The following is a 27,675-nucleotide window of genomic DNA, read 5'->3' on the forward strand; positions in this document are numbered from 1 at the left end:
TTGTGTATACCTCTCTCTTCCTCTTGTTCGCATTCGCCTGGTTTACTCGGATCGCTCAACGCCTCGATCTTTATCCAACTACGGACTAACTTTTATGTTGGCATGACGGAAGGAGAACGGTTCTGTTTATAGTCCAAATACACGTATAGTTTTTCCTGCCCGCTCTCTCTTCGCGCCCAGTTCTTTATCCAGCAGCGCATACCTTAGCTTTATCGCCGTGGCTATTTTGAAGGTGAAATAAAAGGCACGGTTCAGTATGGTGTACAAGTATTTCGATAGCACCCGATCTGGCAAATCAATTTGAAATGAATAAGTGGGCCGATAATGAATCGAAAGTGGCACTATTAATCGGCACATATTTCGCTATTAGATATAAAATAAATAAAAATGTGTAAAATATTTAATATTCCATAAGTGTAATATTAAAAGGTGCTAAAATTTATCGCTAGTATGAAACTAGAAGCTGTTACTGTTGTTTTCCTACGATAGACGCGTATTCATTATCCTGTAGCAATTGCAGCTTTTCCTTCGACGTCCGTCGGGAACTTAAACGAGTTACCGTGCTCGAGGCATCGATTCACGTCGCAGGCAATGAATTACGTGAGGTCCATCTCGAAGGCGATATGCTGAATCGCTCACGATCGCGAGAGAAGTTAGCGTAAGCTCTGGATAGGTCACCGCTGTTCGTCTGGCTTAGCGCGCAATATTGGTTACCGTCGACGTAATATAACATCTTGTAACGTGAAATGGATCATAATATTCCCGATGTAATACGGGCCATCTATCTGGATTCCGCTTTCTGTGCACGGCGGTTAATTTCGTGTAGAATTATATCCGAGCGCGCTTTATTCTACGATGGTCACAGTTACACGCGTTAACTCGCTCGAAATCCTAAAAGCCTGGGAACACGTACATATCGGTTGTGGACTCAAAGGCTTCGTCCACGAATGAGTTGTAATTCGCTAATGATCGCGTGCACCTTCCATCCGCCAGGGGCATATACAATGCACGATAGCGCCGCGGATAATATAAATGCCAAACTTTTCAGAGCGCGGATTTTGTGCGAAATTTATACCCCGGTCTCGCCGATCAAGGCAATATGCTGAGATGAAAGGGTAGCTCGATTCGGTTTCAGACGTTTGATCCTGCACCGAACACGAATAAAGTTATAAATGAATTGAAATTTAATTCAGTTAGCGGAAATTACAAAACTTTATTTCGGAAGTGTCGGTCGTCGTCCTCAAAAGAGAAAGAGAGAACAAGATAGAAAAAAAAAGAAAAGGGGACAAAAACGAGAAAGCAAGAGAAAAAGCGGTATAAATACTTTTTCTTTTTGTCATATTTTGATCAAGGATTAATAGACCGTGCCGTCAACTCCTCTACTATAAGCTTATATTTTATTGCAAGTTTGCGGGCGAGATAGTATAAATATACAACTATCTCTGAATTCGCATGGATACTGTGGACACTTTCAACACTCATAAAAATAAAACAAACTTTTATGATTTAAAGGAAGAAAATAATTATGAAATATTAAGTATGATGTGATCGATAATACGTAGCAATAGCTAGTTAAATGTTATATATCCGAATATGACACGCTTCGATAGTACCAGGATGCCGTCAAAATGCAACGCCAGCGGACTGGTTTAGCTGCGCATTTACATAGAATTCCGGTGTAATGCAACTCGGTCGAGCGTATAGGGCGCAAAACAGCGCCTCGTCTCGTGCCCTTATTATAATGTATTCCCATCGGTCGGGGGTCGAACTCGCTCCTGTAGGACACGGGTAGGATTCAACGATGTAACGTTTAGCAGACGGAAGTCTCGTGGGGTTACAGCAAGCTAGTTCCGGACGATTCCTCGCAGAACTGTAAATACGACAGGAACGACACGACGTCGATTTCCTTCGTGGAAAACCGAATTTCCTCAAACTCGTATATCCAAAGACTTCTTATCGAAAGAAGGCAAGATAAATGAAACCGAAAGAAAGAAAATAACGTGAATCTCAAAAATAATCATATTTCTTTTTATCTTTAAAAATACATATATATATTTTTTACATTTTAACATTTTAGCACAATAACTTTTCAGAGCTTTCTGTGTGTTGTTATATCTGGGTTTGAATTTATACTATTTTGAGAAAAAGTACTGTACACAATAGACTACTATAAATCAAATTTAAATATACTCTTCACACTTTTTCGTAGAATAATAATGTACTAAAATAAATGTACTTAAGAAAAAGTAAAAGTGGGACGTACTAGATTTGCAAGCTCAGAAAAGTCTTCCGCAACATTTTCTTCCTTCTTTTCCAACTTCCAAAGGAAACTTGTCGTTTCCTGATTAGATTAATATACTTTTTTTTATTCGTTTCTGCAAAACTGCGGACCGGTACGACAGGATGAGGGGCGGGTAAACCTACCCTTAATTAGGTACGGTAATCACGAGAGCCGAAGGGAGCAAATCCAAGTTTGATTTACCATTCACCTGTTTTATCTAGATGCAATTATGCACCCCTCGTGTATATCGAGGAACTCGTATATGGGCGGATTATGCAGGGGGCCCATCATTCGCGGAACGGGGTATAGTTGGGAAAGTAGGGGAAGTGCAGGGCGAGGAGGGACTTTTCGCGTTTTGCGCCGTTCCTAACTCACGTACAGCTGCATAACTCCATTGTTGTATCGATTCGTACGCCGTTCTCTCGCCGGGCTTTCCGCTTCATCCCTTCGGCGAAGGGCAGCGCGATGGGTTGGAGAAGTTCGCTTTAACGAGCTTTCTCAAACTCGATTTTGACAACGCGGGGGAAAGGTTGACTTCAACGGAAAGCGCACGCCATGGAATAAACGCTCGCGTAAGGCGTGTATATTTTATGTACGCACATATACGTCTGCGTGGAAAATCGATGCGTGAGTCAATATTGTGACGATATTGATAAGCCAGGAAAGCATTACAACTGTTGCATAAAGTCTATATATTGCAAGACTTTTATATATTCCAAGTATTTTATTTGGAGACAATTTTTTATAGTCTATAGCCACTTTGAGAGAGAGAGAGAGAGAGAGAGAAAGAGAGAGAGAGAGAGAGAGAGAGAGAGAGAGAGAGAAGCCATTTAAATGAAATGTACTTTGTATAAACATTAAATTTAAAATAATTTTATGAAAAGAACTTTACAAAGAAAGAGAGAGAGAGAGAGAGAGAGGAGAGAGAGAGAGAAATTTTTATAATTTTATGTTGAATCTGTCTTTCACAGCAATTTAATATTTAATTAAACATCAAAACCTGCCTTATGATGCTAATAATAATTTTCATTAAGAATAAACAATTATTTTTTTTTATTTTGATTTAAAGTTAGTTTTATGTACGAAGTACTTTCACTCTTTTTTTTTAGCTTCAGAAAATCCTCTCAGGACTTCTCGTTCCCATCACGAAAGGTTGCATGCTTCGTTGACTTTAATTTTAGGGGACACGTCGGAAATATATTAAATATAGATCAAATTTATGTAACCTAGGGAGTATTCTGATGGGAATATGATGACAGTGGCAAAGTCAGAGAATATTTTCCATCTTAGTGATATTTCAGAAAGTATTGTACGTATTGATACCTATCTTATTTATTCTTTGTACATTAAATTTAAGAACAAATAACATCGACATAATTTAGAAATTTGATTTTATACTTTAATCAATATAGTTTGTTAGATAAATGATGTAATTGTAACATTGTAACTTTTAATTAAGAAAAAAGGAAAACATTTTTTTCTTAAAAATTTTTTTAAACAAATTTTTAAGAAAGAATAAATAAAGCAAAAATAGTCTTAAAATAAGTTTGTCTGTGATATTTACAGTCGATAGATAAAAAATTCAAAACTCTTGATATATTCTATACACACACATGCAATTCTTATGTGTAATGTCTACCTGTGTAATATCTTCATGTTTTAAGTTACACAGACAGATGATTTCATTTACCAATGTCCGGTTTACACAATATCTCGTCAAGCGGTCTACAGCTGACAAAAGAAGAGGTGCATCAGGGGCTTGACAACAATCAATGCCGATAATTCGTCGCCAGGAAATAAAATTTGAGCGGGGAAAGCGATTGCCAGAGAAACAACGAAAATCGCGAGAACGATTTTTTTATGTTTCTATATACTTGATAAGGCAATAACTTTTACGGATTGCGTGATTTTGCAAACTCATTTAAAAAAACATGTGCAGGATGGCGTATAAAACGTCATACCGTTTGCTTTGTACATAATATTTATTTTACATTATTTTTAACACAATTGATATAAAACTAATATAGCATTAATTATCAAAGCCTGAAAATCGGATTGTAAAATGATATGACGTTTTGTGCGCCATTCTGTATATACGATCATTTTAATGTAATAATATTTCTATACTTAAATTTTTCCATACAAAAAATAATTCTGGATTACTGTCAATCAAATAAATAAAATTCTTCGATATGGCAACAAGTACTTTTATATGTTTATAAATTTCCTGAGACATTCTGCATGCTAGCATTATTCAGACCATTTTTTAATGATTAAGCTTTTTCAACTAAAGGGACGTTGAAAAATCACAGAGATGTCTTCGCGTTATCTCAACGATATTCAACGCATTCAATGCATAGAGATCATTGCGTGAGGGTCGTGTGTGGGAACGATCGAGATAAATCGGTATCCTCGAAATTGCCAGACCCACAATATTTCGGTGCATCAAGGCTCGCCGACATTTTTTTTTCTCCCGTATGAGATAAGTCGAGGCACTTTAAAATAATTTCGTGGATCCTCGAGTGACTCCTAATAGTTCGGAAGCAACGCATCTCGAGAGACCTTTTACGCGTTGGCACGGGGATGTGCGTGATCTAGATTCCGGCGTATCGCCCTCGCACACCCGAAAAAGAAAAGCGGAAGTTCCGACGACCCGGGTAGTCGTATGCTGTAACGACGTCGCAAACGGCTTTCCAAAAGACAGCTCGTAAACTCATCAAGTTTGTTAGCCTCAAGTTGCTAAATAGTCAGTTCATCCATCAGTATTTTTTTTTCTCTTCCTTGGAAGATTCCTTTCTATTTTAGAAAAATGGAGAAACAAACATGTGGAGTCTTTATATACAAGAGCTCCATATTTTATTTGTACGAATTTATTTCTACTATATATGTGTATATATATATATATATATATATATATATATATATATATATATATATATATTAGATTGGAATAAAAGTTCGTGAAGCTTACACTTCACTTGTATGCCTACATGTTTTTAAAGAAATTTGGCAATTGTGCAGTTCGCGATGAAGCAAAGTTTCAACTTTACTTATCTGTTTTTTTAATTGCGGTATAACAATGATTTTTAATAGAATTATCAGCAATCAAGATGCTCCTTTTATTTAATCCGCGATAACTCAGTAACAAAAAAACTCAGGAACATTTTTTAAAAAGATAACTTTGTAAGGAAGAGTTTAAGTTTTCATGTTAGAAAGTCGAAAATTTGGACACGTTACAGACCCATAAAATGAGAAAAAATTTCCCATTTTATTCAACTCATAGTTTTCTATACGTAAAAATTATCGAACTCACAGAAACTCAAACCTTTCAAAAGTAAAGATTTCAAACTTTAAAAAATTTAAATTTCGTTTATTTAAACAAAGTTACGACTCTCTCTCTGCTTGAAGTTTTTGAACGCTTATGCACTTTTGTTCCAATCCTATATATTCGTCGTTTCATTCAATCTTCCTAAAATCTTTACTTTACGTTTACATTTACATTTTAATCTTGAATAAAATTCACATAAAATCCTATTGGTACAGACGACTATTAATTTGTCTCGTTTGGTAATCCGTTACTGTACTCTATATTTCGTGGGATTACTTTCCAGCGAATTTTTTTATTTGGTCTTACAGTTCGGTCAATGTAAAACCATGTTAAAAAATTAACTACGTTTCTCTCGCTTTCTCTTGCCTTCTCTTTTTTCGTACCCTTTCAGCATCCAAATCTTGCCGCTCGTCTTACCTCATCCTCGCTCGCGTTCTTACTGGGAAACGAGCGATTAATGCCTCGCGAAAGTTACGGGCAGAAAACACACTTGTCGAGGAGAATAATGGCGCACGAAGAAAGGAAACCGTGAATACCGCGGCGCCGCGTAAAATAACGCTAATGTATCTTTATAACGGGCGGAAATCAAGTTTTATTATGACTCAAGATTCGCTCGAATATTCCGCTACTACCTGGCTTTAGTATAAACACATCTTGTTATTATCTTTATTCCCTTTCACAAGACGCGCACCGGTTCGTAACTTTGCTACATAAAATTGTTCGTAATTGTGAAGTGCAAATTGTTCCTGGATGCGGAGATCTTCTTCGTGAATACTGATAAAATGCATTAATTGTTAAATTAATCAAACATTAAAATATACGAGAATTCTGTTAAAAAAAAAGTATAGCTTCCGTACAGTTTTTGCATAAATAGCGAAAATAAGAATTGGGACAATTGAATCACTCCATGTGCACGTATTCGCGAGTTAAAATGTAACGTAAAAATGTAAAACGTAAAAAGAAGAAACGAAGTGCGCTGCATAACCGGGATAAGGGAAAGAAGATAAAAAGGTAGAATAGAGAAGGAGGAAAGGGATAAGTGAGACAAGGGGCGGGCACGATGTTAGAGGAAGAACTTAATATGGCACCGCTCAGCTTAATAGGCGAAGCAGGCATCGACCCACCCCATACGGCTCGACGAAGAGAGGCAATTTTCTTTATTTCACAACGTATAATTATATTAAGCAACAGTGACGTTCATTCGTTTCATAAAAGCGAAAAAATGAAAGGCTCAACTTTTCAGAATTTTAACATCGGCGGAGCGAACGAGCGGGGGTGATGTGTATCCTGGCGGAGCTTTTCATCGGATTGGAAAAACTCATGCGAGCCAATCGAGTGTGCCCCGCGTCGCAAATATCGTTCGCGATGTTTCTCGCGTTTCATGGATTGTTTTTCGTTTCTTCTTGCCCCATACCCGGCGAACAGTAATATCGACTGCGGAAAGCAGTTGATACTCGGCAGTCACGAGAAGGAGGGATCCCTTCGCATTCCCTTCACATTTCGTTCTCAGACTTGATAAATCTCCTAATGTCTTTTTCGCTCTTTCTCTGTTCCCCGATTTCTTGCGCTACATTTCTTCTTTCTTATAGTTCTCGTTGCATGTATCGTAACTGGTACGACAGTATTCTTTCTTTCTTAAACTCCCTCGCACGATAAGTTTTGTCTATATTGAGTTGTTCTTACATTGAGATATATATACAACTGAAACAGTAGTGTAAGCATAAGCTTAATAATATAATTATAAAATTTTATCTTTTTTATCACTGTATTTGGTCAAATAATTATCAGACATAACACAAAAATTAATAAATTACTATCATATATATGTAACTAAAAAAAAAAATATAAAAGTTCCAAAGTGTTTATCACATTAAAAAAATTATCAATGCTATCTGTATTTAATTTTTCACATAAATTTCATATAACACTGGACTTATTTTCAGTTATTTATTTTGCCTGAATTTCGAAAGTCATCTAGGAATTATTTTCTCTGAAGCGCTGTTTGAGGAAGAAAACCCGTGAGCTTTGATCTCGCTCCTTGAGATCCTCAGAATTGTACGGGTAAATAAATATCCCGGTAATTCGATGCGAGCCCATTAGAAGAAAAACAAAAGAATCTGAATGGGACGGAGAAATTTTCCAGCAGATAATTGAAATTGGAGACGCATTACGCTCTTTCGAGTACCTAACTGGGAACGTACTCCGCTTTCTGCGAGTACAAGCTGTGCACAACTCGCCAATACAATACTTTTAAAAGTTTCTAAATATAACGATAAAACGAAACAACAATCCATTGTTTCTCTCGACGCACTCAGTTTTATATTACTTATAATCCCTTAAAATATACGTTTCCATCAATTCGTGTTACTTTGTTTACCGTTCATGAAGAACTTTCCGTTGCCCCATCAGACAAACACGAAACTTTCTTCTTCTTTCGTAGTAGTGCCACAAACAGAGAAAATTACATAACTGCGTCTTCTAATTGATCAGTATTATGTAACGACAAGTTATATATAATAACAGCAATGTTTTGAGAGATAATAAACGCGAAACTTTAATAAATTGCAAAACATTAAAATTTTATTTCTTTATATTTTTTTGCTGGATTTTAATAATTGCCAGGTTTAAATATATAAAGCTTAAATAATTTTGGTTTGCTACTATAAAGAGTTTAATAAAATAAAAATATAATTCGAGCCAACTTATTTATCCATAACATCATTTAATTTTTATTCTTTTTTTTTATTCTTTTATCCTATCTAACTGATAATGCGATATGTCATTTTGTATCAAATGTGCCAGTTATCAAAGTTGATTCGTGCACAGTGCGCGATTGTAAGACGTGTATCTGACATAATACATGCTCAATAGAAGCACCGCAGCGTGCATACAGATACGCGAAATGTACTGAGACGTAATTTGTGGATCGTTGCGTTAGCATGAGCATTTAAGCGACGTTTTCGGAAATTACGATGGGATGTACCTCGCGCAGGTGAGGAGGTTTTTGCATAAATTGTAATTAACATACCATCAATTATGATTATGACGGACACGCGTGTGGCAAGGCAGATTAATGTTTATGGGTAGCAAGCTTTATGGTCAAGAGTAATGTGAGGCGCGCAAGGTGCCAAACTGGAAATTAGATCGTAGCGCAAAGGATTTACGGTAGCTGGTAACATCAGGTAACAACGGTGTAACACTTACTGTGAAATTAATGTTAAGCCAGCAATCTCTGTTGCACGTAATGTATATGAATGTTACATGAAATATACATAGATCTTATAATATATGTATATACTTTGCCAATTCTGACACATCATTATTTTATACATGCAATTTTTAATTCACTTCCTGTCATTCTTTTGGAAAAACAATCGAATTTACAATTTATCACATATTTCATTAGTATTCATATAAATGGCAAATGAGATAAATAGAACTATTATTAAAGTATATTGCATGTGTGAGAGAATAAGAATTTTGTATTAACTGTTGAATCGCGTAATATCCATAAAGCGGTTTAGTAATTTGACTTTATAAAGAGTAATATTTTATATTATACATATACATGTTTTTATAAATTAAAAATAGAGCTTCTAAAAATTAACGATCGGATCGATGGTCGCTGGATGCCATCAGCTTAATGACCGACGCACGTTACAGTCGATAAAACCGACAGTCAGGCAGAGGACAGAGTTTATCGCGTATTGACAATATTTTACAATAAAGAGGTAATATACGGGGGATTTAGTTTATATTTGAAAGTTTCACCGTTATGGGTCGTGCAGTAGCTATTCTTATAGAACGCAAAGTTAAACCCACATGGAGCTCATAGAGAGAACGGCGCTTCTACTCCTCGACCTCACACACTAACGTGCTTTATAGTTCATCTACATCGGATACCATGGGGTGTTATTAGAACTTTTCAGTCGTATAAATCTGAGCTCGCGATGATACGACTTCCTGCAAGGATGCTCTCTAAGCCATCATAGATCCTTTAAAAACGTTAAAAAGACTCACAAAGTTTTCCAATGCTAATAGATTTTTTATATCCATATTTACATTGATTAGCTGTATATTACTTCATTTTTAGAAATATGAGATATCTAAATACACTGGAGAAAATTTTTTAGTCTTTGCGACTACACATTGCAGAGTAAAATATAATTATGGCTAGCTCCATTTTTATGATTATTGCTAATAATAATAATAGTAATATAATTTTAATTTTAAATACATAAGGATGATCTAATAGAAAAATTGAAATATCTATGTTATTATTATAGAATGCGAATTTATAGAGTTATTTATGCACAAAATATCCTGCGTTGACTTTCATAGTCCTATCTTATTATTATAAATATTACTAATATTATTATTATTAAATATAGCAATAAAATTATAAAAGTGAAGCTCCTAACCATAATTTTGTACCACGTAATTATAGTCACAACTACTAAAAACTTTTCTCCCAGTTTAGTATGCATACTACAAAAAATACGTATACGTGTGTATACTGAAGCTATATATTCGATTTTTAAATTTAAGATAAATTGATTAAACTAACGATCCGACGGTTACCTATAACGATCTTGAACGTTCCGAGATATTCGAGATTTCGAGTATTGTAACTCATGTATTCGGTTTCAGTTGAGCTTTCGGTAACAGCTGAGAAATCGTAATAAATCTCTGTCGTTGGCGAGATAATATTGCGAGAAGGTAAGATTCACGTCCGTAGCGCATATCCGGGAATTTGAGAGCGAATGGCAGGGATTACAGCGCGCGGCCACACGCTTTGAAACTTAGTGGTTTTAAGGTGCGCGCGCGACGCAGGAGACGTGTCGACCAAACGAATGGTCTTCCTGCTCGCGGAAGCATTTCATGCAAATTTGTCCCAGTGCGATGTCACTCGTACTTTCCAGTCTGCGCGGTAACCAGCGACCTACTTTCCGTCTTCGCGCCTTCCTCGAGAGACGCTTGTTCTTTGCACATACAAAGCACCCGGGGACTCTTCCTAACATGTAGTCTGCTCGAGCGCTGCGCTTCGCTACAATTAATTAAATATTAAATTATATGATTACGTCGTCGAGAAAAAGCGTACAGCTTTAAAATAGGCGCGCGTGAAAATACAACGCGGATTAATTACAATCGGATTTCAATACATTTTTGTATCTCATTTAATAATTGTTATGTAAAATATGCGAATAAAACATGCGAAACATGAAATTAACTGAGAAAATAGAAAGTTCTGTCTTTCAATTATATATAATTTCACTGTCGTATTTGCTATTTTCGTTTTCACTTTTATTCTCACATTTCGCGTTCGTTTTCGCGCGGCGGACGTGCGTGGACGTGCGTGCACGCGCGCAACTTTCAAACGAGATACCCCATTTAGCCACGTCGCTAGGAATAACTAGCGGCTTTTATGAGTGCGTCTTGAAAAATTGTTTACATGCATAGCGAAATGAAGCAGGGCAGGTGCGAAACGTCGCGAAGAGCGCACGTGCGTGTATCTGCTGCCGAAAATACTGCCGATCGTATCGCGCCATGTCACGCAAACCACCCGGATTTTTAATACCCTGACGCTATAACGCGCACCCTCTCGTCGCGTATTCTATTTTTTTCCCTCCATGGGCCACAAAGTGCGTGCGCGGCGATCTAAAATTAGGATGATATGTTTCCCACGTTCCTATCTGTCGGTCAATTACCACCCTCGTCGAGAGCATCGATAAGGATTCTTCGGCTAATTGCAGTGGGGGGGAACAGGAGAAGTTAACGTGTCACCGTTTTATAACTATCGCTTTATTTCTCGCTTGCGTGGCCCGAATGCATGCTTTGTCGTATTTACGCGTACGCGTGACCGAACCAACAAATGCTTGCCGTTTGAAGCGTACACGCTTTATCATTCGGGATTATCTATGATAGATTTTCGGACTGTAACTGTTTAAAAATCGTGTACTCAATTTTCATGCAGCGGCTGGTTCGTCGTATATAAATGATGGCACAAAAACAATTTTAATACCTCGTTCGTATGTACAGCACGATACTTGGATTTAAAACGACGTTAGAATTTTTGAATGGATGAGCAGGGTCCTAGGATAGAAAATTACTTTTCAAATATAATGAATTGCATTTTATATATGTCTTTTCAATTTTCAGAAAGCTCTCGTAAGCTTAAGAGTCAATTTATTATCTTTATATCTCATATAAACGATATTGTCTCTTTCTCGCTAATATTACAATGTCTAATATTTTTCTAGTAGTAATAGTTAATATCGGACTCTTCATAAAAAGATTTATAAAAATACAAATAATCTGTTTCTATACATTTTTTCGAATAACGCTCTCTTACATTTATCTTTTTTTTTTATTCGCACCTAAAGCTCATATCTATAATCGTTATTGAATAATAAAAGCTTATAAGATGAGATAATCAGAATGAATATTCGTATCTTGAAATGTAGATGATTTAATAATCACTGTTTGATTAGAAGTGAACTGTGAGAGTGTACTCAGGAAACGAAATGATTGCTAATATTAAACCTATTATTAAAGTATTATAAGATTTCTCACAATGTTACAAACGCGATAAAATGATTATTAAATTTCACTTGACTTCATTTAAAAAGTGTAACTAAATTATAAATAAATAAAGATAGATAAATTTAAAACATTTAAATAAAACTGACTTGTATAAATAAAAATAAAAATAAAATTGACTTATATAAATAAATATAATAATTATCGATTTGTTTTTTAGTGTTTAATTAAAGAAAATACATTACGTTTAACTTTAAAATATTTCTTATAATTTTTTTATTGTAACATATTTAGGTAATTGTAACATGCATATTGAAAAAAATTCTGCATATTACTTTTTATTCTACGTATCAGTTTATATTATTTATAATATTATACAATTTTCCGATATAATTTTATTTATTTTCACAAGTTTATTACTTTAAATAAAATACAATTTGTCATTCATCGATATAATGCGCAGAGCGGAGAAAGACGAACTATATTGTAAAATAAAATTGTATTTGTATCCAAATTCTAGAAACGTTCAAAATAATTACTGCATTCGATAATAATCATTGTAAATAAAAAATATATTTAAATCAAATATGTTGTAATTAAATTAATAAATAACAAACAAAATAACAAATAATTAAAATTTAGTAAATAACAAACAAAATAACAAATAATAAACTATTTAAGTGGAGCTGACTGCTTCACCGGCGCTCAATACCTCCCAGACTTTTGAGAGAAGTCGATTGTTACATCTTCAAATAAACTAGGTAATAATAATTTATTTAGAGTGTGTGTTCTACTTAACGTTCGCAACGCTTGCAAGTATCATTTTATCCTTGTTATCATCAAATATTAAATAAAAATGAAATAATGCATGCAATTGCGAACATTAAGTGGAACGTACGCCTATAGATAAACAAAAGGATAAAAGAATAATTGCAAAAAGAGAAAGAGAGTAAGAGAGTGAACTAAAGTTTATCGAAAGATGAACAACCCAGTCTTAGTCCTTCATTTCATTAACACAAGATTCGTGAAAATGATTATTTGCGATCATGCGAATTATTTATCAAAATATGATAATCGCACCTTGCGTTCCTGACTTTAATTGCACGCAACATGATTAAGTGCAGTTTATTATTTTATGTTGCAAGGAAAGAAATACGACTCGCTTGATAATCGCAACTTCTCATAAATTAATACATCGGACAGCAGATCTAGAATAAAAAATTGATTGACAGAAAAAATTGACAAATCCTACAAAACACCGAATGTATGTCATGCAATTGATAAATGTGAGGTTGTACTTATTAATTAAAAGCGTCATGACATAGCACAATTCGAGAATCGATAAGTTTTACATATAAATATTTGTGATATTTTATTTATGACCAGAGAATTTGAAAATGATATCAAATAAAGTGATGTAATTATTAAAGTTAAAATAACAGCTAAGAGAAAAATATAATGAATCTTCTGAAATTTAATCAAAACATACTTTATTCTTTTAATAAAAATTAAAAAGATTGATTTTTTATTTAAAGCTTTGTTTAAATAATTCTTTTTAATATATTTTTGATTATTTCAATATATTTTCATTTAACCCATTGGATATATTTCTTATTATTAAATCAAGTACTTATTTAATGAAAAAATTCATCTTTGTTTTAATCAAAAACAATTTTACATATAAGCCAATTTATTATTTATTTATTTTCACTTTCCTTTTGACAGAGTTTTGATTAATCTTAAGTCTTAAAATGAGTAGAAGTGCAACATTAATAAGGAAATAAAATACAAATAATCACGAAAAATGTCGCGATTTAATTTTATTTTTTTCTATTTTATTAAAATCATAAATTTTTGCTGTTCTCTCTCTCTCTCTCTTTCTCTCTCTCTCTCTCTTTCTCACACGGGATAAAAATTGTGTAAATCACAATAATTAACATGTATTAAATTTTATAAACGTTTTATAAAGTACGGAAAGATTGATAACGGCGACCCTTTTCTAGTTCATATTCTAACAACTTCATCATAAAATGATCACGTAAAAATTTTGTCCTAAACAGGAGCAGCAAAGAGAATATATCTCAGGGAAAAAGAAAACATTTTAAATTTGGCTTTCCGTTCTGTGAAAGGCGCGCCGCTGAACGAGGTTCAGTTCGGTAGGGCGGATGGAAAGTTTAAGAGGAAGAGAAGCCTGAGTCGTGCGCAAATTGAAGCTGGGATTAAGACGTCGGGCGAGATTAAGGTTTCCATGTTGATTAATTTAAATAGTTCCGCCGTCGCTCCGCGGAGAGACAAAAGCATACCCGTAACCGTAGCTGCGCCAAGCGGCTGGGGTATATAGGGAAAGGATGCATGGTAAACAACTTACTTTTCACAGTGCAGAAGCAACCCGGAGAATTAAGGAACGTAATACAGAGTTAAACGAAGCGCACTTGGGTGTCGACCTGCTTTACCTGTGAACTTGTTTGGATTGAGATGTACTTCTCTATTTTTTTCTGTCATTTACATCTAATCTAACATCTGTTTGGAAAATAGGAATTATTTTGATTATTAAACGAATAAGAAAAAATATATAAGAAAATCAATATCATAGAAAATCAGGCCACGGTGGAGGGATAAAAAAAAATGAAAAGAAGCGCACCATGTTTTGATAATCTTTGAGCAATAAATTTCTTCTGAGGTCTTATCAACGTTCACCATAATTCTACCATCATCTTGTACTGTAAAATACGCTGCTGATAGTTCGTGGAAAATGCAGCGAATTTTTGCGCTCCGTAAAAAGAAATTATTATGTGTATGTCGCTGTATTTGTTTAGTCTCTTAATATTGGCTAGTTTATGAAACTGACTTCAGATTTTTCATGTGTTTTTTTCACATGCTTTTCAAACATGCACAAATTAAAAATATTTTTAATATTAGAAAGAAGAAACATGATAAAACCGTACATTTCAAATTAAATAATTTTTTTATATAAAAGATATCATCTTGTAAACAAAAATGTTATGACAATTCAATAAATTGACTGTTTTTTAGATAACTGATATTGACAGTGTGAAATTTAATTATTTTAAATAATAGAAAGAGTATACTACCAAGCGCAGTTGTTGTAATATTTTTTGTGATGATACGTAATAGCTTATTTTTTTGCAGAAATCATAATATTAATACAACGATTCACAAAAATAAACTTGATATGATTTCAAAATTCGTTTTAAAAACGCATACTGTTAGAATATCAAAGAAACAATGGTAACCCAAACTTGAGTTAAATAACATTCTGTTATTTTCAATTCCAAAATGTGTCAAAATGTAAATCAATCCATTTCTGGTTATTTTCGACGTAAATAATGTTTATGTAATATACGCATTTAATAAATAATAAACTAAATTTGAGTCAAATTTAATACATTTTCTCAAGTTAAATTGTTTAACTCGTAATGTTTTAGTTAAATTAATGACATATTAAATAAGAGAATTGGCGTAGAGATGATTTAAAAAAACTTAAATTAAGTGAATTTGAATTTAACAGTGCAACGTCAATTTTTCGAGAGTGTCAACAGTGACTGCTATTTCGGTCGGTTTCATAAATGGAGACTGGTAGGAAAGATTGTAAGGCAAGAAAAGATAAAATGGAACGTCCAAATAAAAAGACAGGAAAGAAAATCTTTATCGCCGATCAAGTGTAGCGATTGCTTTTTTAATCACGTTGTTATAGTTAATAAGTGATAAATACCAAAGAAAAGCGATTGTCTTCTTTCGCGTATCATCTGAGATACGACAAAGACTGTATCCATTTAATCTGATTAAGAAAAAAGTAAAAAACGTATTACTTTCTTTGGTAGGTATAGGTATATAAATCAATATCAAGCTTCTGATGTACCATAAAAAGAGGAAAGATAAATTCATAAAGATAACAATTTAATAAATGTAATAATATTTCTATCAGATTTTTTTATTAACAATGAAATGCATCATCTTATTCCTAATCTTTATCATTTCGCAGAAATAGTACAAAAAAAAAATAAAAGCTGTCAGAATTTCTATATTTCTATAAAAGCTATATAAATTTTTATATTTTGAAAAGTTAAGACTAACAGATTGATAAATATTAATTTATACATTTCTATTAAGAATATAAAATTAACGTGTCCGTGTATTTTAACTGTTTTCCTAAAATCGTTGAAAGGACGCATAAATTTAGAAGCCATAAAAAAGAATTTCTTTGATTTTCCAAAATATCTAGTGCTATATACTTTGTACTGGGAAGTTGGCGGTTTTCTGTGAGCATGGAGCTATCGTGATCAGTGCTCTCGGCGGATTCGGTCGTTAGCAGTCTTTAGAAGGAAGTCGAGGGTAAGGCGTAACGGACGGACGAAGAGTAAAAGGAAGGATGGAACGGGGGAGGAAACTCTCTTTCGCTCTCTCGGACAAGGGCCGCGCGTGTTCTTTTAGCCGCGTTGCCTCAGCAACAGAGTACCTTCCGTCTCGCTGACCTGCTGTTTCCGGTGACACCGATGGTCTTTCCTTTTCTCGTCATTTTGCCGAGACCAGCGAGCTTTTCCGAAGAGAAAAAAAGTATACAATCAACTGCGGGAAAGTGTTAAGGGTCGATGCGATTATCGTTCAAAAGTAACGGTATCTCAGAATTTTCTATTTCTGTTATCAGTTTCGGCGACTGTAATGATTTCATATCCTTTATGATTAAGGAGATCACGTGATCATCGTTAGTAGATCGCTGCGGCAAATTGCGCGATGATATGTCAATAGAATGTCTTGTACGTATACCTCGTACCGAGGTTGAATTATCAAACAAACGAGCTTTACATGATGGTAACAATGTTGTCTTATACCCGGGTACTTTGCCGATAGATAGGATTCAAAATAGAGACGCTATCGTGCGGCATAACTATAGAATGAGATCGATATTCCTGAGCCGAGTTCAAGATCCTCGAGAAAAGATCGACGAACTCGCGTGGCTACCTATGAATGCGTAATGCGAAGCAAGAATCCCATGTCAATTACTGTAATAGTTAATTAATATTATGTAAAACTATATACGAGACAGATATTCGTTCGAATCGCTACATTGTACAGATTCCTAATTCGAGAGAATTTAGTAAATTAAGCATGATAGAGAACGCATTAATAATTTCATCGTGGGAGCCTCTTAACACTGGCACGCGATTGGGTAATTCAAGGCTCGAGTGATGTTTCATAAAATATCGATATTACTTTATTATTCATATCGTGTATATGTGATGTAGGTATATATTTTTCAAATCTTTATACACATAATGAACTATCGAAATAATACTTTTTCTAAAAATATATAATACGTATAACTGATGCGACTATTTCTAAATTGTGTATTCTTTTTTCAAAAACTTAATTACAGATAAGAACATTTTTCGCATCTATAAAATTATGCAAAATAAAATCTCAATAAGAGAGAGATATCAGCCATATTATATGGCGGAGTAGCTCAGAAGCATTCCGCGTGCAAGCGATGAAATATGAATTGCGGCACGTAGTAGGCCATTAGCTGCTTGAGAAAAGAAAGTAGGAGGAATGCTGAGGGACGGTAATGAGGTAGAATAAAGAGCGAACTAATTCGAAATTTCGTGCGCGTCACCGACGGCGATCGACCGGCACGCCTGGCGCGAGAAGGGACGGAGGAGCGAAATGGAAATGTCGGGACGGGGCCTGTTCAACATTCTAAATATTTTAAAAGTTCAACTCATTTGAATTGGAACATCTTTAGACGTGTCTCTTTCTCTACCTCCCCTGCTCTTTCTCAACTGCCTCCCATCGGTTGGATCGTCGCGGAGTTCTCTGTACTTATCGCGCTTTCCACTGCGCTTTCGGCCGTCTTCTCTTCCCGACCGATTGATTTAGGATTCTCGAAACTTTTCGCACTCGAGTTTTGTAGCAGAGATATTCTTCATGACCACAGAGAAAACGGTGTTCGGCTCGTTCATTCGCTTAAACCCATTATGCATAAAATCCATTATCGAGTACGGAATGTGTGTTTGTACTTTATATTTATATAACGCCAAACGTTAAAAATATTTGAAATAATTTTGGAAAATATTTTGAAAATAATTTTGATGTTTGTTTTTGTAAAAATCATGCATTTGATTTCTATCTTTCAGTGCCACTCTAACGACTAACTTTCTTTTTCCAATGTTTTTCCACAGCTTTTTCCATTACTTATAACTATTTTATTATTAAAGATACATTTGCTTGGTATTGTTATATTCCCCTTAACGTCTGATGCTCGAAAAAATAATTTTTTACAATATGTTTACAAAAAAAAAAATGATTTTGTTGAAAGATTTAAATTTTTTGCTGGATATACAGACTTAAAAATAATTTTACTGAACCATGAAAATAATTTTGTTGGAAACTCAAATTGGAATATTAAATTTTTTGCAGCATTACTCATCATTTATTAGTTTCCAACATAAGTATTTTCAAGTTTGTATTCAGAAAAATTTCAGATCTTTTAATAAAAACCATTCTTTCTGTAATCATTTTTATAAAAAGTACAAACAATCAATTTACCATGTACCAAATGTATTGTTCCCATAGTGTGGCACCGAATGATTAATCACGTAAAATCATTGTTTACGCAACGATAATGAAATTTGCGAGGCGCGATGATGGTTGAAAACCATCGAACGTCACGATGTATTCACAGTTTCAGAACAAATCAGTCGCGGGCCATCGATTCTTTGTAGCTGCTAGGGCTTAATTCAGTCGCGTAAAGCCCAGCCACCAGGTAAAACCGATAAGGCTGACCGATTTGCTGCCCCTAGCGAAAAATCCGCTTACTCGTTCGAGCCCTTGCGAGAATCTATGTTATTCCGGTTGGAATATGGATGTGTCACATTTGCGAGTCGCACGAGAAACGACGTCGCACATTCGCGTATACGGATTGGCGAAATTCGCGGGGAGGCGTACTAACTCACCTGGTCACGGTTGGCGTGGAAGCGACCCCCGGGGATCGTGCTGGATAACTCCGTGGACTTCCTGACATCAAGTACTCTGCAACACACAGCGAAACGTTTGTCCTTAATGCTCTGCTGCATAAAGTCACACTCGACGATCGAGTAACGCATTCGTCTTGCACCGGTTAACGGCGATACAAACGCCGTTTCTGAACTATCAACCGCGAGTAATCGCGAAGTGCGATTACAAATATTTGCTAACATTTGCTGACCAGTGCCGATGTAACAATTCTATCCAAGACACATTAAAGGTCGCAACAATTATAATTTTAATAATTCTCATCGTCATTTAATTTCAACAAACAGATAATTAGCATTAAATTATGTTCTTCGATTAATCCAACGGTAATGTTAGATATTCCCCTACATCATTCTGCTCTAAAGTATAATGTAGCACGAACGCGGAGATTCTTCGATACATTCCGAGCGTGTTCCAATTTTCTGTGCATTTGATTCATGGCTGTTGTATACTGCGGCATTTCGCTGAAACATATGCCGCCGTAACTACTGCTTAATTACTTAGACAGGTAACAGGATCTGCGGCGGACGCAGATATTCCTCTACTCTCAGCAACTTGACCTGTGTCATGCGACGAGATAATTGAGTTTATTAAACGCAAGTTGTTCTCGTATTCGCGCAAGTGCTTTAACCCTGTTTCGAGTATAGTGCCCGCGGAATTATTTAAATGGAACGATCAAAACGGATGCGTGCTTACATTGTTTCTAATTATGGCTTAGATTTCTACATGCTCTGGAAATAATCAAATAATCATGGTTCAGCAAAGAAAACTGGATCAGTGAATGCTCAGTGATCAGTTTTCTTTCTACTGAACGTAGCCAATATAATATAAAAATAGGAAAACTGAAGATCACATTGATAGAATTGACAAGACATTTTAATTAATCGAAAATGTCTTGGGTTTGTGTTGAAGATGTGCGGATTTAAGCCAACAGGCAAATCAGAATAGTGATAAGTGCAATCGTCGAAGCGAATTCGTAGAGGTCCAGGGTATCAACGAGTAGCGACGCGCGCGCATGCATAATTAATTTTCAAACTTTCTTTCCTGCCCGATGGCAGGCTGACGTTGCCATTCGATTTAACCTTCGTTCGTCGTGCGTGGTCTCCGGTCTGTCGGTTCGTAGCGTCATGCATATTCTAGTTGATGGGTCGTCGCGAGCTGCCTTCCTTTTATCTGTATAGTTAATGCGTTCATGACTAATGTAACCGTCAGTGACGTCCTGCTATCGACCGCATTCGTCTGATGCTCGCCTTGGTCACCATCACAAGATCGCTAAATCTCTTTATCGAATAATGCTTAATATTTTCTGTCCATAAATGTCATCGACGTCGAATTCTTCCGGAACATTTAACTGTAGTATACTTATATGTAGCGTTTTTATTGTGTATATTTAATTTTTTTTTACATACGTGAAGGATTTACAGAGATATCTCTTCCCATTGATAACTCCACACAAAGATAACCACCGGATTGTATTCTGTCTTTTAACAGAAACGATAACAAGCTCTTTTTTTCGAACAATTGTAACTCAAAACAGTCAAAACGAATATCTTTATTGAAAGAGAGATTTTCACATAACGCGAAAATTGGCTGTTGAATCAATAACGAGGCTGAATATAATGGGAGTTAGCGAGTGAGTCTAGAGAAAGCGGTTACAAAAAAAAAATAACAAGGATAGTTTGTTCGTTCGTTTACTTTGATATACTGACGCTACATCGGTTTTGGCCCATAAGGTTCTTCTAACCACCGCTTTCACCCTCTTATTTCTGCAGCAATTTGTCACTGTCTACGTCCCGAGGATCTTTACTTTATACGCTGGATTCTAAGTATAACTCACTACGCACTGATAAGTAACATCATTATATTATATTGTTTTATATCGATTTTTGTGTTTATATATTTATAGCAAAATGTTAGCATGAATCTTTTTCAATGTACAATAAATTTTTATTTAAATTCTACAATTATTTACACTGAGAGAAAAAAAGGTTGCAATTATCACAATTTAACTATAATTTATTTAGTCATTTTTTGATACATAATCGTATATTTATAGTTTTAACTATGTAAATGCCGTTAATTGTGCTATTAATAATAGTCATATCATGCTTAAAAATTTTTAGTTTTTTAAAAAAATATATTTCTTATTATTACATAAATAGTGTGGATTTAAGAAAATATATTCACTATAAATGCGATTGCATTTACTGAATAAAAATATTTATTTTATTTATCATTTATATATCCTGATATTTCACTACATTAATATTTAAAATTACCATAACTTATTAGTACAATTTTCTCTCACGTTTAAGAGAACTACATATTTGTATATATATATATTAGGTGTTGGAATTAATTCGTAGCGTTTTTTAATGAAAGAATGTTATTTATTTCACATGAGCATTAAAAAATACATTAATGAAAGTACTTCCCATCACTTGTAAAACGCTACGAATTAATTCCAACACCTAATATATATTATATATATGTGATTATTATTACATTATAAGAGTAATAATCATAAAAATGGAGCTAATTATTTTACGAGGCAATTATAGTCATAAATATCAAGCATTTTTCTTTTAATGTAAACTACGACGATGACGCGACGATTCGTTTGACATACAAAAGTGGTAAAGCGTTCCGCTGCCGATTATTAACACCACCAATTCAAACTGAACCTTAGACCGAGTTTACTACCGAAACCTGCGAAATGGGATCGTTATGTCATTGACACGGCCTTGCCATTCGTCACTCGCAAGCTCAAAGGCTCACTTGCAACACACAGGATGTAACGTTTCCTTTGTAATTCTGAGCATAAATTGGCGCGTGTCAGATGCGAATGAGTCGATTCTGAACTGCGCGCGCGTTCGTTGGTGGATAGGTTTAGGTATAGAAACCTCTATCGGCCGGAGAGAGTCCTGACAGCTGGGAGCACAAAGCGACGGGTTCATTCTCGCAGGGCGAGAGGTTGGTTGCCAGGCTGCCGAGGCTTAGCAGCCATGTCGGCTACCGTTTGTTTCGTCCGGTAGTCATGGTGATAACACGGAGAAGGTGGGCGCAACTGATCGAGGGTTCTCCGATATCTCGCATATTTTCTATCAGCCACCCTCTCGGCGAAAGCGACGCTCCTGGCTCGCTGGACCACCCCATCGAGAATATTAACGCCCACGAAGGGATGCGTCGCATGCCTCTATCGGAGTACTTTTGGAAAAAATAAGCTGTGTCGAGTTGCACACAAACGCGAATGAAATGAACATATCTATTGATAATTGAAATGAGAGTAAGTCACTATTGTGTAAGGATTTGCTGTATTTTCATATTGACTTTCCTAAGACAATAATTCTTCTTTTGTAAGTGCGCTGATAACGACGTAAGAATTTCTTTTTATCGTGAGAAAAATGAAGTTAGTTGACTGTCTTTTAAACACGCCTTTTTAGCGTATGACATATCCGATTCTCTTTTTTCAATGTTTTTTCCATTACAACGTTTATAATTTTTTTTGTTAAAAATACTTATGTTCGCTTGGTATTGTTATGTTTCTTAATATTGGGTTCAATTTTTGGAAAAAAATTATTTACAATATAAAAAAATGTCACTTTTCAAGATTATTAAAGATATTCTACAAGCGCGATTAAAAATAATCATTCATGAAATAAAACGATTTATATAAAATCAATATTGCAAAGAAGTTGCGAATTTCTTCAATTTTTCTTCTATTATTATATATAAACTTTTTATATATCTTCATGCGGAACGCAAAAATTTGTGCGTAAGCTAAATATTCTTGTCGACGGAGCTCGACGAACGATGCGATCAAATTGGTAATGAGCGATCATTATTGTGTAGCGATCCTTATAAGAGATATTTCAATTCCTCTTTTACAGTCGCTCCAAAGATACTTCCGAAGTCTTCCTTCATTAGTATTTGTTTCGGCTGATTTTAGAAAAATTCTCTTCAATACGAGTCGCTCGTCAGAAGGAAACGATCGATTACGTTCTATCTGCGGGAACTAAAGTCTGGCCGACCCATCTTTCGTTCGAAAAAGTGTCATTATCTGCTAATGGCACAGCAGCAACTAGGTCGATGCGCTTGGTCGGTTAATGACGTGACTTTCGCATTTTGCCGATGGACTGTACCGATTTTATCTACGTGCTCCGATTTTACCTGATGTCCTCTCGAAGATTCGCGAGCGTCGTAACCACCCCCCTCCCTTCCCCGAACAACAGTTATTTAAGGGTTAAGTTAGTTTTTATTGCTGTGCCGTATTCTTATCATGTTGCTTCTTTACTTTCGAGAATCCATTCGCTGCAAGACAAAATATCTCCGGGATCTACGTAAGAGACAAGCCCATGCGAAATCTTTTCGTGTAAGAACATTGCCGACCCAAATACGTCGCCGTCAGAACGTCATCAAAGAGAAACGAACATTATCGCGGTTACGATAATTAGACTGGAAATTACGTAAGCGGAATTAGGTAAGAAAAGTAAATCCCATCGCGATAATCTTTTCCAGGACTCGGGATGGTGACAGAGCATGCCGACTACTAGCTCGAGAACGTTAGCTGATCTGTTCTTTATTTAATCACTGCCCACGACTGTCTTAATGAAGACGAACAATGTTCCAAATGGAAAACTAGACGTCGAATAGGGACGATCGAACAAGATTGTCAGGGCTGAAAACGTCGCTGAATTCGGGAAAGACAATGAAAGACAAGAGTGATAACGAAAGTGATAAGGAAAGTGATAGCGCGGGAGTGACAGGGTGTAGTTAGAACGACAGCCGAAAAGGTGATCGTAGAAAGGGTAGAAACATAGTTAGAAAATGGAATTTGAGAATGAGTCGAAGTGAGGCTAGGCGAGGCGAGACGAGAAGAGGGTAAGGGCGAAAGGCACGTAAAGACAAGAGAAAAAGATCAGAGATAGGTACATAAGTCCCTGGATGGAGTAGATACAGTTGAGTCTGAGGGTTTCTTGGTTGTTGGGTGTTTGGCTGTCGGCCAGGGAATCTCCGGAGCGCGACGGTTACCTTTTTCTCCGTCGGGAGGTCTCTTCGACCTATACCACGGTGAGCGTACCGTCTTTCCGGAATGTCAACTGTATAATGGTGCACAAGTGTGCGTATGTGTGCTACCATACCCGATATGTGTCACCGAAGGTGCGGTGTCACAGGGTCCGCACTTTCGAAAACTCGTCTACTCTAGATCTCTATACTCTAGGTCTAGACTGGTGCAACCCTTCCGCGTTTTATTGCTCGTATTCCATTTGACCTTATACCTTGCGTGTTTGCTTAACTCCGTGTAATACATACAGACGTAATAGGTATAGACTGCACATTTCCCTGATCTCTGTGCTCCATTAGAAAGAAATTGAACACATTAAAATCTCCTTCAATTCTACCAGCATTTCTCTTCAACTCGATATTTTAGAGAGAGAGAGAGAGAGAGAGAGAGAGAGAGAGAGAGAGAGATGTATATGTTTCAAACTATCTCATTCTTTCTAAACCAAAAATGACAGCTTCATAGAAACAAGAAGTCTATTTTTATTATGATAATATATTGCGATCGTAAGTTGAAATCACATCACTCATACGATCTGATGCGATTCTTTGATCGACTTTCCCTAATTTTTTTTATATTGCGTATCTCTCATAGATGAATTCTCTGAGATTATGATATATTGCGAAATGAAGCTATATTCTAGTACGAACGCAGAAGTATGTTTTGTTTCTCGGGTAAGATCAATGGCTTGCACTCTATCGCTTCGCGTTATGCGAAAAATCAAGGGAATAACTTTTTAATTTCTCCCACATCGCAGACTAGCCGTCCGTATTGTTTCGTTCTCCGCTCAGAAGATTGAGCTCTGTTCTACTATATGTTTCGCGCAATCATCTATCATCTGTCCGTGCAAGTCGTAAGTTTTTTCATTCACTCCGCTTTCCAATGCCGCGTGTTGCAACATACATTCTTATATCGCCAAAGTGTATAACTATATACTGAGAGCTATAAACCATAAACGTCCAAACATTCGCAGTCGTGATCAAACGGCTTTACCAAAACACCCGATTCTTTACGAAAATAAAGTATTACGAATGTCGAAGACAATATTTCCTGAGATTGGACTTAGGAGATTCAGGTACAGAGAGGGTGCATATTTCGCATTTCACTAAGATAGTTTGCTGCGTTGAGAATAGGAAAATGTTACATCGACATTGTCAATTTCTGCTGGTCAAAATTCGATAATGTATTATGTATTATGTATAATGACTTATTGAGTGATCACAATTGCTGGCAAACAAAGTATAAGTCATATGAAAATAAAACAAAATAAGGCTAATTTCATGACTGTAGAGGTGGAAAGTGAATTGTGGATATATGTAGTATTCCTCGTAACGGAAATGGAATACTATCTTACATAATTTGCGCTGCATTTTGACTATCGTCAAAATTACTTCACAATTTGCTTAAAAATTATAATATGATTACTGACCATTAATGTTTAATGCGTTATTATCACAAAAGATGCCTTTCAGTTTTGCAAGTAAGGGGTTTTACAGGTATATATTTATGTAATTTTGAGAAGTATGTTAGTATTAATTTTGTCTAATTTGGAAGACTTGAATGTGGCTTTCAAACAATTGAATTAAAGTAAGTAATAAAATGTGCCTAACGTATAAAATGTATCTAAATATAAAACTATACTGTATATTTCATATCTCTTCCCTTCTATTTCATAACCGTAATCTTTTTCCTTTCTTCAATTTTGTGTAAATTGTATTCATTCTGTATATCCAAAGAACTTCTATTTATATAGCATAATTGATATCACTTTATGACTAACGAACTTGTAGCAAAAACAGTTCTGTCACATAAATGGAGTTATTTCATTAAAACAAAATGTTATTCCATAACCTCTTCCCTTCCTCTATGTGCCATGAATGTGCCATGAATCACGAGAAATACCGTATGTTTGTTCTACTCTTTTATTTGTGATCATAAAGTGAAGCGTATATAGGTACACGCATTTCTCGACACTTAACTGATGTATAATCAAGAGGTGCGAGAGTACGGACGGTGGGTAAGTGTGTGTAAACATAAGGGTTGATTAACGATAATGGTGATGTGGGACAATTTCCGATAGCCTGTCTCTTGATCGCACGAGGGATACTTTAGCGGAGAGGGGAATGGACAAACTGTCGACACATTGTGCAACGTTACGAACGCCAATCTACAGGACGGTGGACGTCGAAGGTAATCCAGGGGGATGCGTGCCCGAGAATTCTGATCAGCGCTTTACCTCTTATAGATTCCGCCAATGTGTTATTACTGTTAATACCTCTACTTCGTATAATGTCGCGTACATCATTGCTCCGACGACAACGGCGCTTACGATCTCGGTCCGCGTACGTTCGATGAAACGCCAATAGATGCGGCCATCATTATTGCTTTCATTCTATATGTCATACACGTGCCAGGAATGTCCGCGTTGTTTTCAACGAAGAGATAATACTTGCAAGATATCGCGAGAATGGCAACAACTGCATACTCTCGAGAATGTAAATCGCATTCTTGGCGCGCGACATCACCAATTGTAAAATTTATCGAAAATTTATTCTCCGTTGAGCAGCTGGAATACAAGAATGGAATTGTAAATAATCGTAAACCGTCACGTTTATGTTCTTTAACCCTAGAACACACATGTCTCCTCAATCAAAATTTACTTGCTCATACATGAAGAAAAGTTTTATTTTAGAATCTCAACAATATTTATAAAACTTTTTAACATTAAAACCTGTTCAGATATATTCCTAAATCTCAGAGCTTCAAAATAAAAAAAGAGTCTAAAAATATTATCTGAACAGAAGTTACAGTCAAAATTACAATAGGTTTTCCAGATCTGCAGTGTGTATTTTGAGAATTTTTTGGAAGGTATTCTAGAATGAATATGTCGTTATTTTGTCAAAATTACGCTCCGTAACAGTATTGAGTAATACACCGTCAATTTTTATCACTCAAAATCGTGTGGGACATAATAATTTAGTTCAATTTTTTCAAATTCATAAAGAAAAGTTTCACGCAGAAGCAATATCGCATTCGAACGAATTGTCTTTAAGATTTTTGTCTTTCTGTCGAACGTATTTTTTCATCCATGCGTCATATATTATCATTTACAACAAAGTTCTCACTATAATACCTCGGTCTTCGAAGAAGCGAATTTATCGCTTTGCTTTGAGCAATCTCGACTTGTCCTGATCAAATGTCTAGTCTCGCAAACATCTCGCGGGCATACAGATCACTAATGAATGTTTGACGAAGTCGATATGTCATCGATCGTTCTCTGAAATTGTAATATACAAAGGAAGTATCTACGACGTTTATTGCTCAGTAAATTTCACGTTTTGTTATTTCTATTTTTATTAAAACGTTATTTTTTTATATCGCATGTTAAATAAAACAAAATCAGCAAGACATCTTTTAGTTTCTAAAGTTTAAAGA

The 27,675-nt window shown here is 35.5% G+C and overlaps 1 protein-coding gene across 6 annotated transcripts in view; it reads right to left on the reverse strand.

Moving 5' to 3' along the window:
* Positions 1–27,675, reverse strand: part of Ten-a (Teneurin-a transmembrane protein) — a 495,412-nt gene that overhangs the window by 161,248 nt on the left and 306,489 nt on the right. For all 6 annotated transcript variants that reach the window (XM_087409039.1, XM_087409040.1, XM_011050850.2 and 3 more), the window contains one exon: positions 19,121–19,196. In XM_087409039.1, the coding sequence (XP_087265165.1) occupies positions 19,121–19,196 (76 nt within the window). The remainder of the gene's footprint in view (positions 1–19,120; positions 19,197–27,675) is intronic.

This window comes from Acromyrmex echinatior, chromosome 8 (genome assembly GCF_024713525.1).
Source record: "Acromyrmex echinatior isolate Ae372 chromosome 8, ASM2471352v2, whole genome shotgun sequence".
In the NCBI taxonomy this organism is placed as follows: domain Eukaryota; kingdom Metazoa; phylum Arthropoda; class Insecta; order Hymenoptera; family Formicidae; genus Acromyrmex; species Acromyrmex echinatior.